This window comes from Carassius auratus, chromosome 8 (assembly GCF_003368295.1).
Source record: "Carassius auratus strain Wakin chromosome 8, ASM336829v1, whole genome shotgun sequence".
In the NCBI taxonomy this organism is placed as follows: Eukaryota; Metazoa; Chordata; class Actinopteri; order Cypriniformes; family Cyprinidae; genus Carassius; species Carassius auratus.
Genome location: NC_039250.1, coordinates 9,141,528 through 9,165,667, shown reverse-complemented (window position 1 = coordinate 9,165,667; position 24,140 = coordinate 9,141,528). Strand labels below are relative to the sequence as shown.

Below are 24,140 nucleotides of genomic sequence, written 5' to 3'. Positions count from 1 at the left end.
TGATCACAGATGCTGTAAACCTTCCATGTCTCGCGTTCAGGAAATACGTCTTTTAAACTCTGCTTAGCTGCGGTAGAAAGCAATACACATATAAGCCTGCTATTCTGTTGTTATTCTATTGTTTTTTATATTGAGCTAATGATATTTTCTTTCCCTTAGCCTCCGGCGTTAGCTTTGCACAAACCTTTTTGTATTTTTAGATTTTTATGAAGACATTATTTATTGTGTTTATTTAGCCGTTTTCTCGTGGGGACCGTTAGCTGGTCAACACAATGTTCGTGATAGGTTTAACTATCCTTGTGGGGACTGTTTGGGCCCCACAATGAAGGCAAAATGTGACACTTCATAACCTCTACTCAAGCTAGTGTTTTCCAGGAATGTATTTTTTTCATCAGGACTGTTTTCACAAAGCCCTTCTCTCAAATGCACCAGCTTAATGAGCTTTCCTGCTGCCTGACAGACTACAGACAGAGTTTTTATTCCTTTTCAGCGAGCTAAAGCCATTCCTGTGAAATAAACAGGAATTCAACCATTCAATGCCACTGCTGTCTCTTTCTTCTTATGGTAAATTGGAGTGGAAGATCAATCATCTTAACAACAAAAAAAGAGTTTCTGTGTTTCACAAGGAAGAAAAATGTGGCATTACGCGCTCATGTAATTTGCAGGATATGGCTCTAGTGCTTCAGTAAACCCACTAGACACTGTATTAACCTTGGGATGAGAAACTGATCTCCCCCTTAGTGGAAAGTGCTGTGCGCTTTTCATAGCCCATATGCAGACTGATTTATCTCGGCGAGCAGAGATTGAGATAGAATTGGGTTCGGATGAACTCCTCTGAGGGAAACAGGGGGAAGGATGTCTGAAATGTTACATATTTTACTTTAAAATGACGTCACGGGTTTGTCAGCTAAAGCAGGACTGGCAGGTTGTTAGTCAGACGGAGGAGGAAAGGAGAGAGAGAGAGTAGGGGAGAGAGAAAGAGAAGCAGTGAGGGTGGATAGCGCGCACAGTGGTGATAACACTATCTATCTATCTATCTATCTATCTATCCAAATGACTAGCGTCGCTTTCACGCTCTCCACTCATCACGCGCGTCCGTGAAGTGGTGTTTCATTCCTCACTTTACTTGGTTATTTTCGCGTCACTAATTTATCCGAGCTGTAAAAAGATTGCGAGAACTATCGAAGAGCTTCTTCAGCCAATGTAGGACATGGTTTTGCGCCACGGAAATCTCGATGTTTTATCTTGCGTTTTAGTCTGCGCTCGGTCTCATAACAATGTAGAGAAAGTGCGCGGTGACCGCGAGCGCAGCGCACGGGCGATGTTGACGCTGTCACCTTGCCGCCTGGTTCCCATTGCTTCTTGACTTTTTTTTTTCTTCCAGTGGAGTATAATCAAGACGAACTTGTGAATGTGAAAGAAGGCGGCAGTTGAGAAGCGACTGAGCCGTCCAGCTGCCCACGCTGCCGCTGGGTCGCTCTGCACATCCGTGCGCACTTCTGAGGAGAAAAACGGCGAGCAACTAAAAAGGGGACAAGACGCGTCCTTGTTTTTCGTGAATACTTCGCCCAGTCCTCGCTCTGGAGAGACGTGGAGCTATTTCAAGCTGTCGGTTTCTCGGGATATATAACATTAGAATGCTAGCATCCGTAACATTTGGAGTAAGGTGTCTAACTTAAGGTGACCATAACGCTCGAGCGTCGACGTTTGTTGGAACGCATAAATGGACGAATACCAGGAGGACTGATTCGGAATTGTTGTCTGGAAAAATGTGGCTGAAACGGTGTTTCACACGCAGGTAATAAATATCCCTTTTGAGATATCTCAGCTAAGAGCTGAATGCATTAAACGCACATTGCCAAAATCCTGTCATCTGTAAGAGTTTTGTGGCAAGTTGAAGCGCGAATGCTGTTTTCACTTCACTTGTTTTGAACGCGACGTCTTATTTAAATCCCACAGCTCTGAGTTGGTAATATTTCCTAGGAAACATTTTAAGTGATGCTGGTTTGTATGAAAACTATAGGGCTCGTAATTAACAAGATTGCGAATCGAGTTGAAGTTATTCGCGCAGTGCTCGCTAGGGGTCGCCAAATAACCGCGATGCGATAGCCAAAGACTTGACGCGCGCAAATTAGGTCGAGGTTCAGCTAAACACACCCTCACATACCACACAGTACACCATGCCAGAATTTTCTGTGCGGTCAAGAAATCTATGCCATTTCATGAATCACATCTCTTTTGTGATGTTTTTCATATTTTTATCATAAGGTTCAGATGGTGTGCTATTGGTCAGTGGAAAGTCAGGTTAAGTCAGAATCAGAAGAGCTGTAATGGCCAGGGATTTATTTGTGATTAACAGGAGCTCTTAGCACTTACAGTACATACATAGCAAGCATAGGATTCAATTCAAAACAGACATTCATGTAACAAATCTTTATTATACTTTCCACGTGGACAAAAAGTCAGCCAAATGCTAAGAAATACACTATACAATCAAGAATTACAACATTTCATGAGTAAGAGCCATATAGAGGAAGCACTTTTCATTCAGATGTTCATTACTCTAGTCTCTAGTTACCTGGCACTGATGACCCTCATTCCAAAAAAGCACTGAAAACTGAGCAACTACAAGTTCAGTGATTTAAAGTGGCAGAATTTGAGATCGGTTTAGCGGCTGTTCCAGGAGCATGTTAAAGATGGGAATGATGATGGAGCAAGGCGAGCATCATTGTTCATTCTTTACCTGATGTAGGATGCTGCAACATCTTCCATTCACAGGTTCTTCAGAAGGTGTTCTTGCATGATCTGCTTCGACTTTTTTTTTTTTTTATTACTTTATAGAGCCATGTCATATGGTCCAGTGGCTGGATGAGAGTAGTCTTATAGTCAAGTTAATTAGTCAAGAAATTTACATAGTCAAGAATTTTTTTTTCTCAAAGTCAAACATGGATTGGTCTAATATCAGTTGCAAAAAAAAGCCTGATTACCCCTTGACTAACTGCTGGTTGGTCAGACTATAGTATGAAACTGGGTGTCCAACTATATGCAGTAAGCTTGGTAAGTTAGGCTTACTCAAAAATTCATGGAAGATCCTCATCGTTTTATGTTCTGAGACTAATGTAACTTAGAAATGTATCTTACCTCGTTTTTAATGGATTTTCTCTGTGCTGCTTTCATTTAAAGCATCAATAAGAAAAAAAGTTCAGGTAATATAGAATTTAATACGGTAGGGAACAAAACATTTGCGCAAAACTGTGAGCAATGGCAATTGGAGTTTAGCAGTGTGTTAGATAAGGAGAAAATTAAGTATGAAATTGCTGGTAAACCAGAGGAATTTTTTCACATCTAGATGAGCTGCTGCTAAAAACACAACTAAGTACTATAAATTTAGCCTCCCCATGCCTTATATATATATCTTCATTCTTTCTTCATTTTTAATTTTTTTGGTTTTACATTACACAGTGGCAATAAGGCACGTACATGCTTTGTTGCACTCCAGCAAGGTCTAAGGTGGATCGGCTGCCAAGTTAAGAGACAGCGGGGAATCTCCCATTCCTCAGTATTGCGTGTAGGCTGAATAGCCTTGATGAAGATCATTAGCTGCATCTCTTAATTGCTCCATCAACTACTTTAATATCTTCACATCAAGGTTATTCATCCTCTCATAGCTCCAGTGTTCTCTCGAGAGCCTTGATTCTCCTGTGTACCTTGCAAAATTATGCTGATGCTCTCGTATTTAAAACAGCCTGGCGAATGGGTCCTCATATGCCAAAGACTGGGCATGTATCTCAGTGTCCAGTTCACTGACCTGGAAGCCGTTAGGAGAGTAAACAGAGATATGGGAATATGGGGAATATCAGCCCGTGTGCTGACCTGAACAGCAGCTGGTTCATTACGGGCTCTGTCACTGGAAAGAATTAGCTCGTCTCTGCTTTTACACAAGCCGTTGGGTAAATTTATTATATATATATATATATATATATATATATATTTTTTTTTTTTAAAAATGTTTAAATGACTTAATTTGATAATTTTTTTTTTTACATTTTCTTCTTCCCCCTGTCAGATGAGGTTCTGTAAGTGCACACTGTACAGCCGTCGATGTCTTAAATGGCAGCACACAACTATCTTATTACCATGTACACTGTAGCGTGTAATAGCAAGACACATTTTTATACCACTTTTTTCTTGCCGGATGTAAGCTCGCTCGCACAGTAATGCATGCCTGGTTAGTGCGAGGAGTGCTTCTACTCTCCATTTGACACTCTTGATGGTCTGATATAATGACAGGACGATTTGATTGCGCACACCCCCACTTAAACTGTTGTGTAACAACATCTTCAAGGGATAAATAAGCCAGAAACAACTCTATACCACAGCTAATGGCACACATGTCAGTAAAGCTGAAGTGTCTTAATCAGAAGAGTTTTTAAAATCCAGAAAAAGGCCTCAAAAAATTGAGTCTGAACAAAAAAGTTCTAAGATTTCAACCAGGGATAGTCTTTCTGAGGATCTGACTACATTGAAGGCATAAATAAATAGAAGTGAAACACCATGTTTAAAAATTAGGGCTTAACAAACTCTGGTTATGTAACTTTTGCCTTTTCATAGTGGGAATTATCTGTATTAGCATACGTACATTCAAAGAGTTTCATCAAAGTCTTGATCGGAGTTAAGTTAAATATTATATAGCATCCTGACAGACTGAAAAAGTTATATGCATTTAACATACAGGCTCTCATATTCTCTGCATCATATTTGCAGAATGAAATCCAATGCTTGTTTCTTACTAATTTTGGGGCTATGATTAAAAAAATGGTGCCTGTTTTTCACTTACCTTTTTACAAAATATGTGCATTAAAGCTAATATATAATTTAAATTAACCAACATAATTAAATTAGGTGATATTACAACTTTTTTGCATATCAGCAAAATTTTAATGTTCAAGATGCAGGGATGTACAATTCATTTAAGAACCTTTCACATCCATTGCACAAAATGTTCTAGTGAAAAAGGCTCTTCAGATTATTAAAATGTTCTTTACTCTAAGCAAAAATGCTTCTTTGTGTCCACTAAAGGTTCTTTGTGGAACCCTAAATGGATGTTCTATGAAATCACTGAATGAACCCCATTTTAGAACCTATATTTTTAAGCGTTCACAGTCAGTGTTACTTGTCCAAGTTGAGTCACCATGGCAGCCGAGTGCCCTGTACCCCTCAGCACTGCCTGTCTGTCAGGGCAGAAGGGGCACACCTGAACCTCACACACACACACACACACACACACACACACACACACACACACTCGCTCATGTAGCACCTTTGTTCAATCAATACCGCTTCTATAAACCCTCCAATTTATCCGTCATGCCACAAGACCAACAATGTCTGCTAGCCCTCGAGGGCCATGTCTCTCTCCCTCTTCTTTTTTTTTTTTTCCAACACACGTTTTGAAAATGTACAGTAAACACTTTTATATGAGTTTAAAAGGACTCTGAGGATTTCTCCAAACATCCAGGGGTGCGTTTCCCAAAACCATAGTTGGTAACTAAGTTTGCAATTAAACTAAGTAAGCCATTTTTTTTGGTTGCAATGCAATTTCCCATTGCCAACCAACTATGTTCCTTACAGGTTAGCAACTATGGTTTTGGGAAACGCACCCCAGGACGTCTAGCTTTGCCCGAGAGGAAGTGAATGCCTCTAACTAATAAAACTGCACATTTAGTAAAGAAGAAGCGTGGTTTCTGTTGTTTAAGCTTGCATGTACTGCACGCGCGCATGCTTTATTGAGCCTGTGGGTCGTGTACACGGTTGTGCTGAGGGATTTTAGTAATGAGTCTTTAAATGCCTGTGGCTGTTGAGGCTCTGTTATCTGCAAACTTTTAGTTTGGAAGATCCCTGCTGTACAGATGCAATACAGATCTTTTCATCCATAATAACAGCTGATCCTCTCCTCCGAGCAATGTTCTGTATTAGACACAGCTAAAGAGTCGGTTGGTGTGTGTGTGTTTACTTTTTTGTTGTTGTTTACTGTGATAAAGTGCCACTTGACTGTACTTACTTGACCTACTATAACACACACACACATGTATATAAGTCTTCCAGCATTGGACACAGTCTATTATTGTCCTTTACGAAAAGGACAGCAAACAGTTTCTTGTTTATTTCAAAGGCAGTTTAAACCAGTTTACCCTGGCTCAACTGAACCCTGATGAGGGATTGGATGTTTTTACTGGATCATTTGTGTATAAATGACTAAGTGGAGGCATTAACGTTCATTTTCACCAGAACATTTGTTTGACAAACCATAAAATTGCATCTGAAAATATTCTAGTCTTTACTATTGAATACGAAATGTGTTTAGATTCTGAACAAATCTTCATATCTTTCACAAATCAATTTATAAGCCTTAAAAAATCAGTTTATTGCACAGTTCCACTTATTCTTCACATTTATTTGAGAGGCGATCTCCATTTCAACCAATTTAATCCGCTCGATGGCTTCATTCTGCCAATCAGCATAATTATTGGATTAAAATTTGGATCATTCCTCAGGTTGCTGTTTGGCACTCGCTGTAATATTTGTTGGATCTGATCTGAGCATTGTCTTGGCATTTTGAATTTAATGGGAGTAAACAGAATGTAGAAATATGACATTTCACAATTCAGCCAAACAGCTGTCCTGGGGGAGATGCTGGTGGCATCAGTCCATTATTCATCCACTCAAGAGGAAAGAAAACCATTAAATTTATTACGATCAAATCATGTCATAATTTTCCCACTAATCTGCTCTTGTGAATCTGCTAGCAGCAGAGGTGGCAGCTAACTGGAATGGCTCAGAAACTTGATATACCACTGTTTATTTATTAGGTGTCATTTTGTCCAAAACAGCTATTGTTGCCAAATAAATTCAAAATGTTTAATGCGAATACAATTTTTACCACATTAACACTAGAAAGAATGCTATTTAATCAATTTTAAACAGTATTTACAACATCAGTGTTTAACTACATTCTTTGATTTTACTAAAATATATGTATATATGAAAAATCTCAGTCTCCAGTGATCATTGTTTTGATTGATAATACAAATAATGGGTTTAAGATTCAGCAAAATTAAACAAATTAACATGATTTTTATTACTAAAGTTTATGTTACAAGCAGTAACAGACTACTATTTTGGCTTTTTTTTCAAATTTATTTGATTAAATCATCACAAATTTGTGATTTCTTTCTGTCACCCAGTCCTAGTTTGAGTAAGTTAAAACTTTGTCCCCAGACCCATAGTCTTTGAGTTGAGTTTCTGGTCCGTGTTTTTGCCTGTGATAATGACTTGCACTCGAGTTCCCATAACACCGCATCAGAGCAAGCAGACAGGGGAACTTTAGCTTACATGCTAATTACAAGTCTCAGATAGTTTAGAAATGTAATTGGACAGTGTAATTGCTAACTATGCATGACAGCAATATGGACACCAGGGACACATAAACTGCCATGTAGAGTTCTGGAAGCTAACTGGATGCTTTACATACACTGACTTATTGAGGTCAAGCAGGGATCGTTTATTTAGCGTGACGAGGCATTAATTTGTGCTGAAATGCAATATATTATATTACTCCAAACATGGGCCTCTGTTGGTACAGGAACTAACAGAAGAGATAGAATTTGCAGCGCTCTGTGCACCAGTGAATCCTATGAGTCCATATCAGCTGGTACGCAGAGTTGTTTGCATAGCCATTCACTTTAAGAGACTTTGCACGCAGAGGGTATGGATATACCAATAAAGCCATCCTTTCACATTGAACACATAGCAAACAGAGGGAAATCTGGCAGGATAAATGCACTCTGCCATGGCTTGGGTGAAATTTACTGTAAGAACCACATCGAAAGAGATCCATGATTTTATTTATTTATTTTTTGGGATAGGTTAATGGTGCGTAAATGAAATGTTGATTATGCTGGTGTTTGTGGAAAACATACCTTTGTATTTACTACCATAATAGAAGTATATATCATAAGCTTGATTATACTGATGTTAAGGGAAATATATATATTTAGTAGTGTATACCATTATATATATACTAATTAGTAGTATACTGTATATTATATGATATAATCATTATCATTTTTATGTTTTTTTTTATTTGTCTCTTATACACCAAAGCTGCATTTTTTAAATAAAAAATACAGTAAATATAGTTATATTGTAAAATATATTAACAATTGATTTTTCTTTTGTTTTGTTTGTATTTTAATATATTTTTAAATGTAACTTATACCTGTAATAGCAAAGCAGGATTTTCAGCAGCCATACCCTTTGTCTTCAGTATCACATGATCCTTCAGAAATAAATTTAAATATGCTGATTTGATGCTTAATTATTCATAATGGTTCTCATCATTATCAGCATTGAAGACATTTTTACTGCTTTATATTTTTGTCGAAACCATGGTGCATAATTTTGTAATTATCTGATGAATAGAATGTTTAAAAAAATGAAGGATAAATAAGATATTGTTAAGAAAATTTTTTACATTATCAACATTATAAACAGTAGTACTTTTGCAATACAGTGAAAGTAAACACTGTGCTGAAACTCAATCAGAACTGGCAAGTCAAAATGAATTGAGAGAACTTGTGTTGAAGCTTATGATGTGCCTGTGGAGATATGATTGACATCACATTTGATTGGACATGAACAGTAATGACAAAGTGGTATAGCGTTTGGCAGATAGCAGTAGTAGTGGAGTGTGATGGAGAGAAAATAGATGAGTCTGGCCCAGAGGCTGGCCAAGAAGCATGCAGAGTCGTCTGATGGACACTTTTGAGGTAAAAATAGCCAGCTCAGGGGGTGAGTCGGAGTTTGACTTGCTTTGATCCAGCACTTACTGATTTTCCATACTCAGAACCTTTAAAAGGTCCTAAATGTTGTAATGAATCTCACCCCTTTGAAACTTTGAGACTTGAGTTGTGACCTTGAAACTAGACAGCATTTCAGGCAAGATTCAGCTTCAGTGAAGGTTCCAGCCCCCCACGGCCCTCTCCACACTGTCCCATAATTGCCTTCAATAAGGACCTTTCTGCTGAAATATGATTTCATCAATCCGGCTTTATGCTTGGTTAACCAATTAATTTTCTACTGAAGACTTCAATATGAGGAAGATTTGAACATCCTCATGTGGGCAAAACTAAATCTTTTCTCTCTAAGAAAAGAAGACGGTGGTATTTCTTCACAGAGCTCACATTTTGATCAGCAGTTGGCTGTGAGTGGGTAACACTAACCACATTCCTGAGAGTTTGCCAGACACAGGGACAGAGAACATTCCAGAAAGCCATCCCTCCTGAAAAATGAGTTCAATACCTTGATATTTGAGGCCTTGAGCTGTATGCATGGATGCAGTATGACGTTGCGTTGTGCATCATGATTTCTGCTGTTTTTGGAATGGAAGTCCGTTTTATTTACTCCATTTTCCTGCAGTTATGTAATACAGCATACTCAACATGAATCATTTATCTATCAGATCAGATGACAGATTCTGTTATGCTACAAAAAAAAAGGCTTAAGATCTACTAGCATGAGGTTATTTTAATAATATTATATATAGCATTATTTACAAAAATATTATTACTGAAATAATGTACCACATTAAAGAAATATATGTACATATATATATATATATATAATTAACATTAAAATTAACAGCCACAATTAGAACTATTACGGCACTGAGAAACAATATCATTAAAATCACCTTCACAAGCTTTTTTTATCCAGTTGATGAAAAATAAAAATGTTTACAGATTACAGATTACATTATAATCCATCCCGCTTTAAAGAGTTAGAGTAGCAGACAAATAACTCGGCTTCAAGTTTAGAATAAGCAGAACTTTATTTTGAATTAGTGTGCTAATACAGTTAATGTTTATTTATCAGCATTCCTGGTGTGAATGGGCTTTGGTGTGGGGGTCAGAGCTGAAGAGTATTCTGGGTAACATAAGAACACACAGGGTGAATATTGTGCATGATTATTTTCTGAGTTGCATGCTGTTTCATCTGTGTGTAATTTATGTATTAATGAATTTTCGGCTATACCAAGTAATAAATTGCTTTGACCATCAAATCACATTGGCATAAGGGCACATTATACACATACACACACACATACACATACACATTCATCATCTCAAAATACACTCCGCTTCATTTATGTTTATTGGTTTTTGTGTCACTGTTTTCTTGTTGATCTGATGTTAGTAATCTCGTTTTACAGATCTGCTTAGGGAAGCTCTCTCTCTTTCTCCCTCTCTTGCGCTGTTGCTTAATTAGTGCCTTGTCTTCACTGCTCCATATGTGTGTAGTGTTAGCCTCATGAAGTGTAATGGCAGGATTAATCTTGGCTTGAGCGTGCACAGGCAGCGCAGAAGAAAATGGAGTCCAGCACTGCTCATAATCTGCTGTTTGCTCCTCCGGACAGGCGTTTTGCTCAGACGCTTGAGCCAGAACCGACCTTCAGGCTTTAAAGTGCAGTGGTGTTGACCTGTCTCCTCCAACCATTATTATTCTGGGCCACTCTGCCTTAAAGGTACAAACTCTTATTAAAGGCAGTGAAAAGAACAAGCCAATGTTTCTTATCTATTGCGAATCCTTTTCGGCTATCTCTCTTATTCTCTTTCTCTAGGGTGGCATTCGGGAGTCCTGACCAGCATTTGATTCAAAGAAACAAAAGAAGTAGTTTCTTTAGTACAATAAAAGACAAAGAAACAGACAGAAAAAGTTACATAAAGCTATAAATGCACAGTTACTTTGTAGATTTGAGGACTTTTGTAAAACTGGGGGTGGTAATTTTTTTTTATGTTTATAAAAAATGAAATCTCATGAACACAAAGGCTGCATTTCTGTGATTAATGAAATATTATGACAGTAGATATAGCCATTTTTATACTAGTGATGGCAACGTTGAACTTTCAGCAATTATTTTTTCAAAGTGTTTTTCAAAAACAAAAAATATATATATACTGTATATATTGTATTGTAGGACTGCAAAACGATTAATATTATTATATTGCCCTATTATATTGTATATTATTATATTATTATTATTATTATTAATGTAGAAAACATGCTTAATGTCTTCGTGGAAATGTCTTTTTTTTAAGGATTCTTTGATAAATAAAAAGGTTTAATAGAAGTAATCAAATCAAATAATAAAATTTAATAATTACTAACCCCAAAACTTTATGAATGGTGTAATGTAGGTTCTTTTTATTCCTATTCATAAAGTGGCGCAGGCATTTTCCATTCTTTTAGATGGTGCTCTGTCACTGCTTGCCGTTTGGCCACCCTCAGAAAAGCCTGTGGGCATCTTGGGCAGGTTACAGGTGATGTCCTGACTCCTGTGCAGGTGAGACAGTGTGTTTCCTGTCTTGCTCTCACGCACTCGTGCCTGCGTACATGAGCCGACCTCATAGTGCAGCCGAGCTGAAAAGCATAGATTATTAATAGAGCAGATATAGCCTGTGGTTTCAGGACCAAAATAATACAAACGTTGATGCTTGTCATTTAGAATTACACTGAGCCACTGAGCATTAAAGAGGCCAGTTATATAGACAGGTACGCAGTGATCCGGGCTAAGCAAGGACATGTGGGCTGTCCATTCCATTTTCTGATAAATCCACAGAAACCACATTTATTTCATTATTTTTTATAGGTCTTTTCCCATCAACTTTGTTTGAAGATGTGATTGTCTGTATTATTCCTGTCAGGCACTAAAAAAATCCATCCTTTACTCTGCCTGAGTCCAAGGGTGATAACTAAAAGCAAACTTGAAACTCTTAAGAGAGGGATGAGGCCAATGCATTGGAGGTCAGCATTTATCTGTTTTCCATCAGACTGCTTTTGGAAAAAGCAAATATACATGTCAGATTAAGAGAGGAACGGTTGATGTTATTGTCTCTCTGTTTCTTTCTTTGTATCTAATTCTCTGGATTTGCATTTAAGGCGCTTCCGTCCAGTCAAATGAATAGGCATGTTTGATCACGTAGAGTTGCCCCTGGAGCAGAAAATGCATGAGGGAGAGAAAGACAGAGAGAAAGCAAAAGTGCCCTCACTGAGCTATTCATGAGCTTCTTCTATCGCAATGCAAATGAGAGGTTTCTTGTATCTGTTGAGTCCTATTTTAGGTGTGCGAAAAGCAGCATGGAGACTTGCTCTGGGAGATACTCGAGTCGCTACACAACCCGGGAAAGGTGGACTGAATGGACTGGAAGTGTGTTTGTGTGTGTGTTTGGGCACATGTATGCATGTGTGTACAGTGCTAAGCGTTTGGAGGATCTGGTTTGAGGGCTGCTCGACCCTCTCTGTTCACACTTACACTCTTTTGAGCCACAAGCCATGATGCTGATCAGAAATCTCTCACACTGTAAAAATACCGCATGATGGCTTATGATGGTTTTAAAGTTTTGTTCTCCTTTAAAATAAGTGCTATATTCGAAGTGCAATAAATAGTGTACATTATACTTTATATTGCATTACTTTATTAATTTAGCAGTTGCTTTTATCTAAATGACTTGCATATAAGGAGCACCACAAACAAGTTTTCATAAGTGGCATCAGTATTTGCAGTCTACAAGTACCAAGTTTGAAGTGAAAGATTTGATTAGTACACAAGCTGAAATGCAGAGAAGAAGAGAAAGAAAGAAAGTTGTTATTACATAAAGTTCATTTGTTTATGTGTGTGCTAACATATGAACTTTCTTCAGCTGCTTCTTGAAGGTTGCGGTGGTCTGAACAGTTCAGGTAGAAGTTTGCTGTTTGTTCAGAGGAACAGAGAGAGTGAAGTTTCTTGAAAGCTTTATTGTGAAGCAGCTAGCAGGCAACACTCATTCACTTACAGTAAACCAGAAACCAAACTAAAGTCCCTTTCTAGGGTGAGATCAAGTAAGTAGCTACTTAAGGTGAAAAGAACATTTGATTACTTAGTAGTGTACCATAAAACTTAAACCTAATCTTGAATTTATAAGCTGATGAAATTTGTTAAAGGCCAAACCTCAGAACCCTAATCCCAAATTCTGATTGGTTAATTTGAATTGTGTCGATCAAAGAACAGATTTTACTTGGCTAAATCATGATAAGATGTAAGTACAGTAACAAAATGTGGTAGGTTAGTTGGGTAATGTAGATAATCTGCTGTCTTACGTTGTTGACCGTGACTACGAAGTTTTGAAAGTCACACTGAAGGTACACTTTGCAGCACCCTCAGACTTACTTACTTAAAAAGGAGAGAAGAGGCTCAAAATAAGTCTCAGATAAGCTGTTTCTCTACTTTTACCATCTTTGCTGAGCTACGATTGACATTATGAACTGTGATGATTCCCCACCCATGCCTTGTCCTGACATTTCTTCCCACTGTTGTGCTGTTGTGACTGCAGTCAGAAGCTGTGGCGCTGTCCAAGGTGCTGAAGAGAGGCCTGCTGCTCATTTGATTTGAGTCTCAGCTCCAGACAGACTCAACTGTCTAGCATGTCTCTGAAACAACTCAAGGAGATGTTCACTGTAATACCAGAGACTTTTGGGACCTTTATGTTTTACTTCTGCAGGTACTGCACCTTTTTGTTGATTTATAAATCTGTGTTTGGAGACATTGTAACACTGTTACACTGAAGAGCTCAGGCATGTTTTTGAAAAACTGTGAAGATAATCTCACTGATTTGCAGTTCTACCTAAGACCTGTCAGCAGATTAATGTGTGAAATCTTTCCTATAGTGAGTTAATGGAAGGGCTTTGCAATGACGTCACATCTCTCCCAACGAGAGAGCAGGGATTTGTCCTTTTCCTTGGCTAAGCCTCATTACACACTCTCACATACGCAGACACCCCTGTCATGTCTCTCCAGCCTGCTTCTGATGCTTCTATATCTGTATAATTACTAGGAGATCCTTCCTGAATAGCTTTCCACTGGCCATTTCTAAGGCAGACTAGTAAGGCTGTCCAGATAAATTTTTATTTTATTTTATTTTATTTTTCATTCATGTGTATTTTATTTTTTTGTACTTTAATTTAATTTAATATTATTATTTAATTCATATATTTTATTTAATTGTGTACTTTATTTTATTAAAAATTTAGCATTATTTTAAATTTAATTTAATAAACTGTAATTTTATTTTTTTACAACTAAGCTTTATTTGCCTGGTGTTTTTAATGTGTCTTTTTCATTTAATTTAATTTATATTATATTTTATTATATTTTATTTCATTTATTAACAACAGATGATGGATTGTTATTATTATTATTATTATTATTATTTTTTCAATAGCATTTAATTTTTGCTGTGTTATTGAGAGTTGTGAAATTTCACTTGCATAGATTGGCATTCTGAAATCTTATAATCATTACAGGCCTTTTGTCTTTTAGTTGTCTTTCTGTCTCTCACTCTGAGGCATTGTGTGTGTGTATGTATGTATGTGTGTATGTGTATTTGTGTTGAGAGGGTGTATGTGTGAAGAGGGAGTCATGTTCTGTCATCTTTGTGGCAGGGATATGAAATGTCAGTGCAAGGCTGTTGGAGATATCTCCCCCACAGTCACAACACACACTCACACACACACACACACACACACACACACACACACACACAGCTGAGCTCTCCAGTGGTTGAAACACACACACACACACACACACACACACGATAACATGTAGATCAGAGCTTGTGAAACAGCCTTTTACATCCCAGTGATCCAGCAGGAAGCATATTCTGATGCAGTGCTCTTATATGCTCATGTGCTAACAGACCAATTCATAGCCTGTTCATTACTGCTAGTCTCTAAATATGAAATGTGAAATCCTTCCAGTTCATTTATAAACCATATATGAAAGACGAGGGCAGTTGTTTTCAATGATGGTATGTTTTACAGTGTGGTCTAATTAGTATTGATATTCACTTATTAATCTATATTTGGAATTAGAAACATTCTCTGCTTATATTTTATGCTTTTATGCAAGGTTTAATAATAATTACTTTCAGTCAGACAGAAGTACATATGACTTTACATTTATTAGTCCCAGGGCTTGAAAACGAAAAAAAAAAAAAAAAAATCAATCTGTTCACTCCGAGCAGAATCGATATGTTAACGTTTCTGTTATGCATTCCTCTGATATTATTACCGTTCCGATACTTGTTCAGGTGAAAGAAATACCAGTTAATAACGTTATTTTGAAACAACAATATTCTTTGCCTATATTTGCCTAATAATAATAATAATAATAATAATAATAATATAATAATAATTAAGTATAGCATTTTGTTTACTTAAAAGTAAAAGGAAAAAATAGAGATCTAACGCTCAGTCAATACAGTATCATCTTCTCTATGTAGATTTTGGCCAAATGTAAGCTACTTAAAAAAAAAAAAAAAATCTATCACCACTCTAAAGACATCGAAGTATTTTTAAGATATTTAAAAATGTTTGCTGCATTGTTAAAAAAAAAAAAAAAGTTGCGGCTCACATCACATTTTATTAGCCCTTATTACTTTCTGAAATAACGAAGGCTAAAATGTCTGTAGGCTAAAGCAAAATGTTTACAAACTTTATAAAAACAGTTATTAGTTTCTCTCCAAAACAAATCCTCTAAAGTTTAGGCTTTGAAAACGTCAATCCAGTCGGTTAGGAAAAATAACCGTAATTAACATCCCTAGTCAGTAATGTCACAGTGCAAAGAATATAGAATAATTGTTACTGGATAATAAGTAACTCTGTATATGCTTCCGAAAGTCGGTCTCCAAATTTCATTCTAAGAATTATTTTGAGTTTAATGAAAACTGTTCAGGTTCCGGGAAATTTGAAAAGCTCCGCTAGTTTGTTTTAATTCCCCTCACTCCACAACAGATCTTTTCTATTAACAGTATTTAGAAAAGAACAAGAATTACAAATATAAGAAGCTATAGCAATATTATAGACAAACCAAAACTAATTAATTTAGGCTAAAACTAAACTGAAACCAACGTTGGGTCTCTCATTCAACACAAAATCAAATGTTTCCATATTTGCGATGTATTTGAATGCCAAATGATTATAAAAATAGCCTAGCTATGTTTACAGTGTTTATTATAGCCTATTGTTTGTAGACATTTTTTGTCTCAATTATTTTTGAATTAAATCTTTTCTTTTTTTTTTCTAAAAAAACTTATATAATTTATTTATATATAAACAGTATATATGTACACAAATATATATAAGTAGCATATTTTAACCATTCAGCAAACCTTTTTAAATATTTTGATAATTGACTGAAAATAAATAAATGACTTTTTAAACTGATTGATTATTAATCAGTCAAAATTAGCTGATAGTTTGCTACATTCATGCACACTCATGTTGACTGTGAATGAATCAGCAGAGCTTGTACGAGCTTTTGTCATTGTTGAATCTTTCTCAGACGTTTCCAAATGTCGAAATTGGTTAGCGCATCTATCTGTGCATGATGATGTCCAATGTCCCCGTGAACGGAGCTTCTCAAAGTTGGGAATAATCAAGAGCTGCGGTCCTCAGTTGGGCAGGAAAGGCTAAGCATGCTGGCGCTTGAGTGTCAAATGCACATGCACCAATGCAGAGAAATCAGGCCCAATTTGGACTTAATCCGGCCCTGAAGGCAGTGCATTGCCATTGAGACTTGCCTGTGATGAGTTCACAGCTGAGCGAACCATTTCACTCCTTGGCTTCAGCGTCACATTTGCATCTGCCGTACTGCTGGAATTCGTGATTGGTTGACAGCAAATTTCAAATATTAAATGGAACAATAAAATAACGTTATTAACCGGTTAATGGCCATTTCAAATTTTCTGTTAGGAACTATTCAATTTGATTTCGTTTCTGTTTCTGTTTCTGTTCCTGTCAAAATTTTGTTTGTTTCCGGTTTCTGTTCCTTGAACCGGTTCAGAGCCCTGATTAGTCCCATCTGTACTAATAAATTGGCATTTCTCCATAATTTACAGCTAAATTAGAGTGTTGCTATGGGACTGTTTTTGAGAAATTCATTCACCATCATGCAAAATTTATATTTTACATACAAATACTTATGATTATTAATTCAGTTGCCTTTGAAAAAATCAGTGGATGTTTTATAAATACAGGATATCTTATGGTATCTTATTGGTCATAAGTTATACAACAGTAAAGTTATCTTATAAAATAGATAAGTATGTAATATTTGTAAATACAGATAATTCTACCTGTCCAATTACATTTTCATTATTTTCACTCTGCTTAGGATAAACCAAGTGACTGATCCAAGGACTCAGTCGGCTGTATGAGGATCAGACTGACTCAGATATAAGCTACCCGCTTATCCAAAATGCAGGCATGGAATCCATATTTATTTGCAACACTTCTCTGAAGTGTAATTCAGCTGAAAAATCGGCCCATGAGTCATATGTCAGTGAGCATTTGGCTTGCCGTCAGAAATCATTCTGGTCTGGTTTTTTGTGTTTCGTCTTGTGTCTAGAGAGTATGTGTGATGACTAGTAATGGAACAAATGAGATCACGACACTTGATTGTCTTGTGTGAAGAAAATCACTTATCGGATGTGAAGACAGCTGAGTAACTAGTACTGGATGTTCCTGAATTTTCCACCAGCCATATGCTCATCTACCAAAACCTCCCATCTCATTAATAGTAACCTGGGACAGTGCTTACCGTAATCCCTCTGGATATATACTGGGCTTGCATGTGTATTTAGACCATTATTATATGATATTCCTTCGTAACCTGTAGTGCAAAAGTAACAGAGATATTTAAGATTCTGCACTATTTCTTGGTTGCTAATCAAGTTTAACATTGATCAGACAGTCAGATGTGCTGGAACTCAAGATGCTCTTTGGGTCATTTCAAATCATGCTGAAGAATATTATCAAAAGGATGAAATTTTGCTTGAAAATTGTTTAATGAAGAAACAAATTCATCTACTTCTTGGGTGGCCTGATGGTGAGTAAAGTTTTAGCAAATTTTTCGGTGAGCTGTTCCTTTAATGTTAATGTTTAGTGTTGGATCAGTAAAACATTACCCTGTGGAATTATGCAATATTAATATAGCTTTGTCAGTACTTTTTGTTGTACATTGTGATGTGTTAGTACTGACATCTAGTCCTGAGAGGGGCAGTAAATGGGTGGAGTCAAATAAGACCTGTCCCATCCTGCAACACTAATCAGAACAGACTGAGCTAGCTACATATTAAATTCAAGTGTTAGAACAGAGAAGAAGAGAGAAAGAAAAAAAGAAGGGAAAGTTCAATTGTTCAAAAGAATGTGCTCTCTTCTCTGTGTAATGGTTAATACACCCCTTTTATTGTGTTTTTTTCCCCCCATAATTCATTGCATTATCAAATAAGAAGTGTCTGTAACCTTTAGTTTTAGCACTATGGGGAAAAAAGGTGCTTCTATAGTTTCCGGTAAGACAGAGGCAAACATGCAATTCTGTTTGGTTTGTGCTTAAACTATTTGCCAGTATGTAAACTTCATTTAGTATACAGTATATTATTCAACAATCTTTATATCTCATGCCTCTTAATAAAATAATCTATTTTAATATGTTGAAATACTGTTACAAACAGTTGAAAATGATGGGGCTGTGAGTAAACTTGTGCTGAATATCATTAAAGGTTTCCAGCATGTATTTTGCAGCATCTGACTAGAAGTACTGTAGCTGTCTGATGTGTTACGAAGATGACCTTAAAGGACTTTGGAGAAACTCCTGATCAGTTAATTCGGTGTTATTACCTTTACTTTTAACAGAGCGGATATGAGCGAGATATGAGGAAAAATGAGATGGTCTTCTCATTTTCTTTCAGGCTTTTTCAGATAGCATATTTTCCATTTAACATTTTAGGAACACCCGAGCTGCTACTTTTAACTTGCTTGTGTCAGGAAATGTGTTCTTTTAGCGCCTTTGATTTATTAAATAAAAATATATTTCCTCCCATTATCATGAATATGGATGAGAAAATAAATTCTATATTCCCTCTGAGTCTACTGTATATTTGTGCTGCTGGTAGATCTAAGCAACTAAGCACAAATCTTTTGCAAGCTTGCAAACATAGTGAACATTAGCCTTATGAATATTCCAAAGGAAAATCTTCTTTATTCATCTACTTTATTCCTGTCTTTGTCCCTTGTAGTTTTAATTTATAGCATTTCTTTATGTATTTTTATTTTTTAATTTATTTACTCATTTTCAGTGTCTTGCAAATATACAGAATGAAAATCCGTTGAATAAACAAAAGAAAATACTGTAATTCGCCAGTTGGCCAGTACCTTCATTAAGAACTTTAACATTACTTGGATTGAACTGATAAGGCAGGATATGTTTATATTCTTAATGCAATTAAATCAGTCACAAGTTGATGAAATGTCACAACAAATTTAGAGAACATTCATATGAACGGCACGTAATTGGAAGAGGTTTGCCTATGTCATCTTAATTGGTTTGAGTGGCAAAAAAGCTCATTTTGAACCTGAAAGTGTCTGTTTGTAGTCTGTGAATTCAAATTGGTTATTTTAAAAATCTAAATATAAACAAGACCTTTGCTTTGTGGCCGACGTGTTGAATTACAATGCAGAATCTAAATGGGCTGCATCATGCTGAAGTGACCCGAATCGTAGCTGATGCGTTAAAAGAAAAGAGCAGGGAGGGGTTGTTCATGCAAAGCTGTCCTCAATGTTTCTCACTCTCATTCACACCCTGTCTTATGCGACCCTTAATTTAGCCCTCATTAATATCACAGCAGCCTCCTTGAATTCACAATGTAGTCACCTAATTTCATCAACAGCCAGCAGATGGATGATCATTAATTGCACAACATTGGTTCCAATACGTCTCCTTAAGTAAATACAATGATCCTGACAGGAATTACTTTCTAATGGAACACATTAGCACAGGGAGTGTGAGTCAGGCCCCCCGGGGCCCAGCCCAATGGGACTGAAGGACCTTATTAGTGAGGTAAAATCTCTCAGATGAGTGGCCAACCCAAGGTCCTGACCCAGTTCAGTCAGACCAGATCCCACAAGTATGTTTTTTTTTTCCAAATGGAAAGTGAGAGAGAAATGTAAAGAGATGCTAGAAGAGAGGAAAATGGAGAGCAAGGGCCCTCTCATAGTGTGCTTGAGGAATGGAGAAGAGAAGAAGCAGCATTCTGAACAAGCTCTTAATTATAAGTAAATGGAAAGGGAATTTATATTCTTTCAGTTCTTGGCTTTATAAACCTTTTAGTATATAATTTTTAAGAATGACTCATATTTTGTGTTGGACTTCAGACATGACGGTTCACCAGTGGGACAGATTACTCTGTAAAATTGGCATCTCTAAGCAACAGGAAGGCCTATGTGTGGCCATGTGGCCAGCAGCCATATCACCCTGGAGCCCAAGACCGGTTGCCCACTGAAGCTAAGCAGGGCTGAGCCTGGTCAGTACCTGGATGGGAGACCTCCTGAGAAAACTAGGTTGCTGCTGGAAGAGGTGCTAGTGAGGCCAGCAGGGGGTGCTCACCCTGTGGTCTGTGTGGGTCCTAGCGCCCCAGTGTAGTGATGGGGACACTATACTGTCAACAAGCACCGTCCTTCGGATGAGACGTTAAACCGAGGTCCTGACTCTCTGTGGTCATTAAAAATCCCAGGATGTCTTTCGGAAAGAGTAGAGGTGTGACCTCGGCATCCTGGCTAAATTCGCCCATTGGTCTCTGACCATCATGGTCTCCTAACAATCCCCATATCTACTGATTGGCTTCATCACTCTGTCTCCTCTCCACCAGTAAGCTGGTGTGTGGTGGGCGTTCTGGCGCAATATGGCTGCCGTCGCATCATCCAGGTGGATGCTGCACACTGGTGGTGGATGAGGAGATACCCCCTGTCTATGTAAAGCGCTTTGAGTATCTAGAAAAGCGCTATATAAATGTAAAAGAATTATAGAATAATGTGTGGGCTCTTTAATCCCTCTATATCAGCCTTTGATTGTGTCCAATATTTTCGAAGGACAGAAAAGATTACAGATATGCCTTGATGAACTCTCTTTCTGTCTGGATCAATACAGATTCTTGGCTTCTAGATTTGAGTGTGACAGCTCATTTCAATGTGTTTGAGGTTCTGGAATTGAAAAAAACTGCACCCCTCAAGAAGTAGTTCAGCTAAAAGAAGCCATCACAGTGGAAGTTGGACATTTTGTGGTCTGAGGAGTTTTAGAGCTCTTCAAAGTGGTTTCAGGGACCCCCAGGGGACCACAAGGGAGTGCTAGGGTGTCTAGGCAAAAAAAAAAAAAAAAAAAAAAGTTAGAAATGCTTTTTTAGGGCTGTCATAATAATGAAATGTGATATTATTCTTTTTTTTTTTAAACCACCAAATTTGATCATACTACATTAGTGAACATTTGAAGTGGATCAAAACCTTTCATCAAAGTCCTAAAATCAAAATGTTTTCTTGTCTTAGGACAACTTTGATTAACTTTTTTGGATCCACTGTTGACTACTGTATTCTGCTTCCAAAAGACAAAAAGCAAGGTAACATGAAGGAACAAAATATCTGGATATAGTTTATGGGTAATTTTAAACAATACATTTTAATAGATTTCAATCTGAATTTTGACTTTTTGCTCAATCTCAGAAAATGTTCACAATATAATATAAATGAGTTTTTATACATAAAATTATTTTATACACTTTATAGTTGCACTGTAGCTCAACTTTACGAGATACCAATAAATATCAGACATTTAGCCCACTTTTATCCAAGGCAGTATGCAGTGCATTCAAGCATTATGTTTTATTAGTGCGTGTAAACCTGATTTTTACGTTGCTAGCACCATGAGACCAATGCAGCCAGAGGAACGTTTGTTTGCAAAGCAAAGTAATTGAAGAGTGGGCTAAAACTTTGAAAGTAAATGTCTTTGAAAACAACATTGAAGTCTGCTTTTAGCATCTAGCTGTTAAAGGGGAATCACACATCTAATTAATATTAGAGTTCAATTTATGAGAACTTAGTGAGTCACTGAGCAGAACGAAGCCTAAAGCAAAAATCACTAGACTGGAAAATGGTGTCGGAAATAAGGACATTACAAAGAGTACCCAATCTACAGTAGCCAGTCCTTGAAATATCTAATAAGACAGTCTTTAAGGTAAAGAAGTTGTATAAATTTTGCCGAGCATGCATACTCTCTCTGTGATGTATAAAAGACGCACTGATTAAGATTCTCCAATGCAGCTGATTTGCATCTCTCTTTTTTCTGCTCTTCAGTTCCATGGTTGCTTGGAGACCAGGAAGAATGCTGGGATGTAGAATGTGGATCCTCTTCATCCTTGTCCATCTCACAGTGGATCTGTCTCTTTGTACACCAGCAGGCAAAGGGCTCACCCTCAAACTACTGCCCAGATCAGTGCCCCGCCGGCAGCTGCACCCTCTGTCCACTCGGGACACGCTCACCGGCCAGCACTTGAGGACTCTGGGTGTCTTGCATCGTGGCATTCCCCCTCCCTTGCCATCACTAGGCAATCATGGGGAGCTGTGGGGCACCAAATTGTGGGGGCGGAAATACCATAGGTCACTCAAAAAACGACAACTTTGCGCGGAGTGCCCCTCTGACAAAGGGAAGTCAGTTGCATTACCAGAGGAGAGTAAATCTGATGTAAATCTGCATTTATCTCGCTTACGAAGGCAGCTGAAAGGGAACGGCTTTGACTCCCTGGAGGGGAGGACCACCACAGTGGCAGGATTTATTGACTGGGGCCCTACAGGGGCTGACGAGGGGCTTGAGGAGGAGGCGAAAGTGACCCCGAGTCCCACCGCCACCTCTTTAGCCCCTTCCACCACCACAGTTACCGTCACTAGCACTACCACACGCAGCCCCCAAAGGACGTATGCGGTGATTACAACTGCACATCCTAAGAGGCACAGCACCACACAGCCAAGCAACTCCCGAGTGACTGCCAAACCACCGAAACCTTTTGGGGAGACACCAGGTAGGAAATAATTCCGAATGGAGACTTTTTCTTCATTTAGCTTTTGCCTTTTAATCCGTGTACGATAATTAATCAGCTTATGTTTCATCATGTGTTTTTTAATTCAGAGGCAGCAAAACAGAGATATTTTTAGGGGCCTGTTTAAGGTCATTCATGAAAATGACGCAGAGGTCTTTGGGTCTCAAGCCACAATGCAGTGCATCAAAAACACTGTGTGGGTTCTTTGAAAAACCGAGGGTGGAAAATGCTCACGAAGCTGCAATTGGCACACAACTGCTCAGCAATTTACAGGAAAGAAGGTGGTTGAATTGTCAAAAGGCCAAGAGCATGCATCTAGCTAGCTTTTTTTGGTGAAAATATTGCCTTAGTCTTTAAATTTGGCTGTGAAAAACCTCAGCTGCTGTATAATTATGGAAAATAAGCAAATATAGAGAAAATAACAATTTGCTGGTGTTGAAAGTTAATAGGCTATTTTGAAAGTTTTGTGAAAGTGGAGAGTCACTTTTGCTTTTTGTGGCTAAAAGTTTCTTAAGCAGGCAGAAGAATACATTGACTTTTGAAATAAGTCTCTTATAAATCTAGGCTGCATTTATTTAATTAAATTCACAGAAACCTGAATTTTAGCAGCCATTACTCCAGTCGTCATTGTTACATGATCCATCAGAAATAATTTGAATCTACTTTCAGTTACAATTCCTGTTAACACTTAAATTTGAACGACAATTTTCAATTCAAATTCAGGAATTTAACTGGAATTTAAAAGGCTATTATCATTTAAATTCTAAATGGCCAGCTCATTTCATCTGGCCAGTTTTAAAGGCAGCATAGTTTCCTTTCTGCATCATTTGCTGTTTCTGATATTATGCAATATAGTGCATTTTTTCAACGCTCAGTTTCTACAGAGAAATAAGCATCGTAATCATCTCTAAATCTTTCTTGATGTTTTGGAGCCCCAGAAGCCTGAAACCAGTTTTCATACACAAAATGTTGCTTGTTTAGTCATTAACCGACTAGGCACAGAGGCAGCAAGATGGTTTTAATGTACTTTTGCAGTTACATTTATCATCTTTGGCTCCATTGCATAATCTAGGCCTTGGTACTGCATGACAGAGTAGCCTACATATGGCAACCTCAGTATCCGTCAGT

At 37.5% G+C, this 24,140-nt stretch overlaps 1 protein-coding gene across 1 annotated transcript in view; it reads left to right on the top strand.

Annotated features, from left to right (window-relative positions):
* Positions 1 to 720: 720 nt before the first annotated feature.
* The window catches only part of LOC113107209 (adherens junction-associated protein 1-like), a 43,949-nt gene continuing 20,529 nt past the window's right edge, over positions 721 to 24,140 (top strand). The window contains exons 1-2 of the mRNA XM_026269554.1: positions 721 to 1,798; positions 22,273 to 22,994. Coding sequence (XP_026125339.1) covers positions 1,770 to 1,798; positions 22,273 to 22,994 — 751 coding nt within the window. The 5' untranslated portion in view covers positions 721 to 1,769. The remainder of the gene's footprint in view (positions 1,799 to 22,272; positions 22,995 to 24,140) is intronic.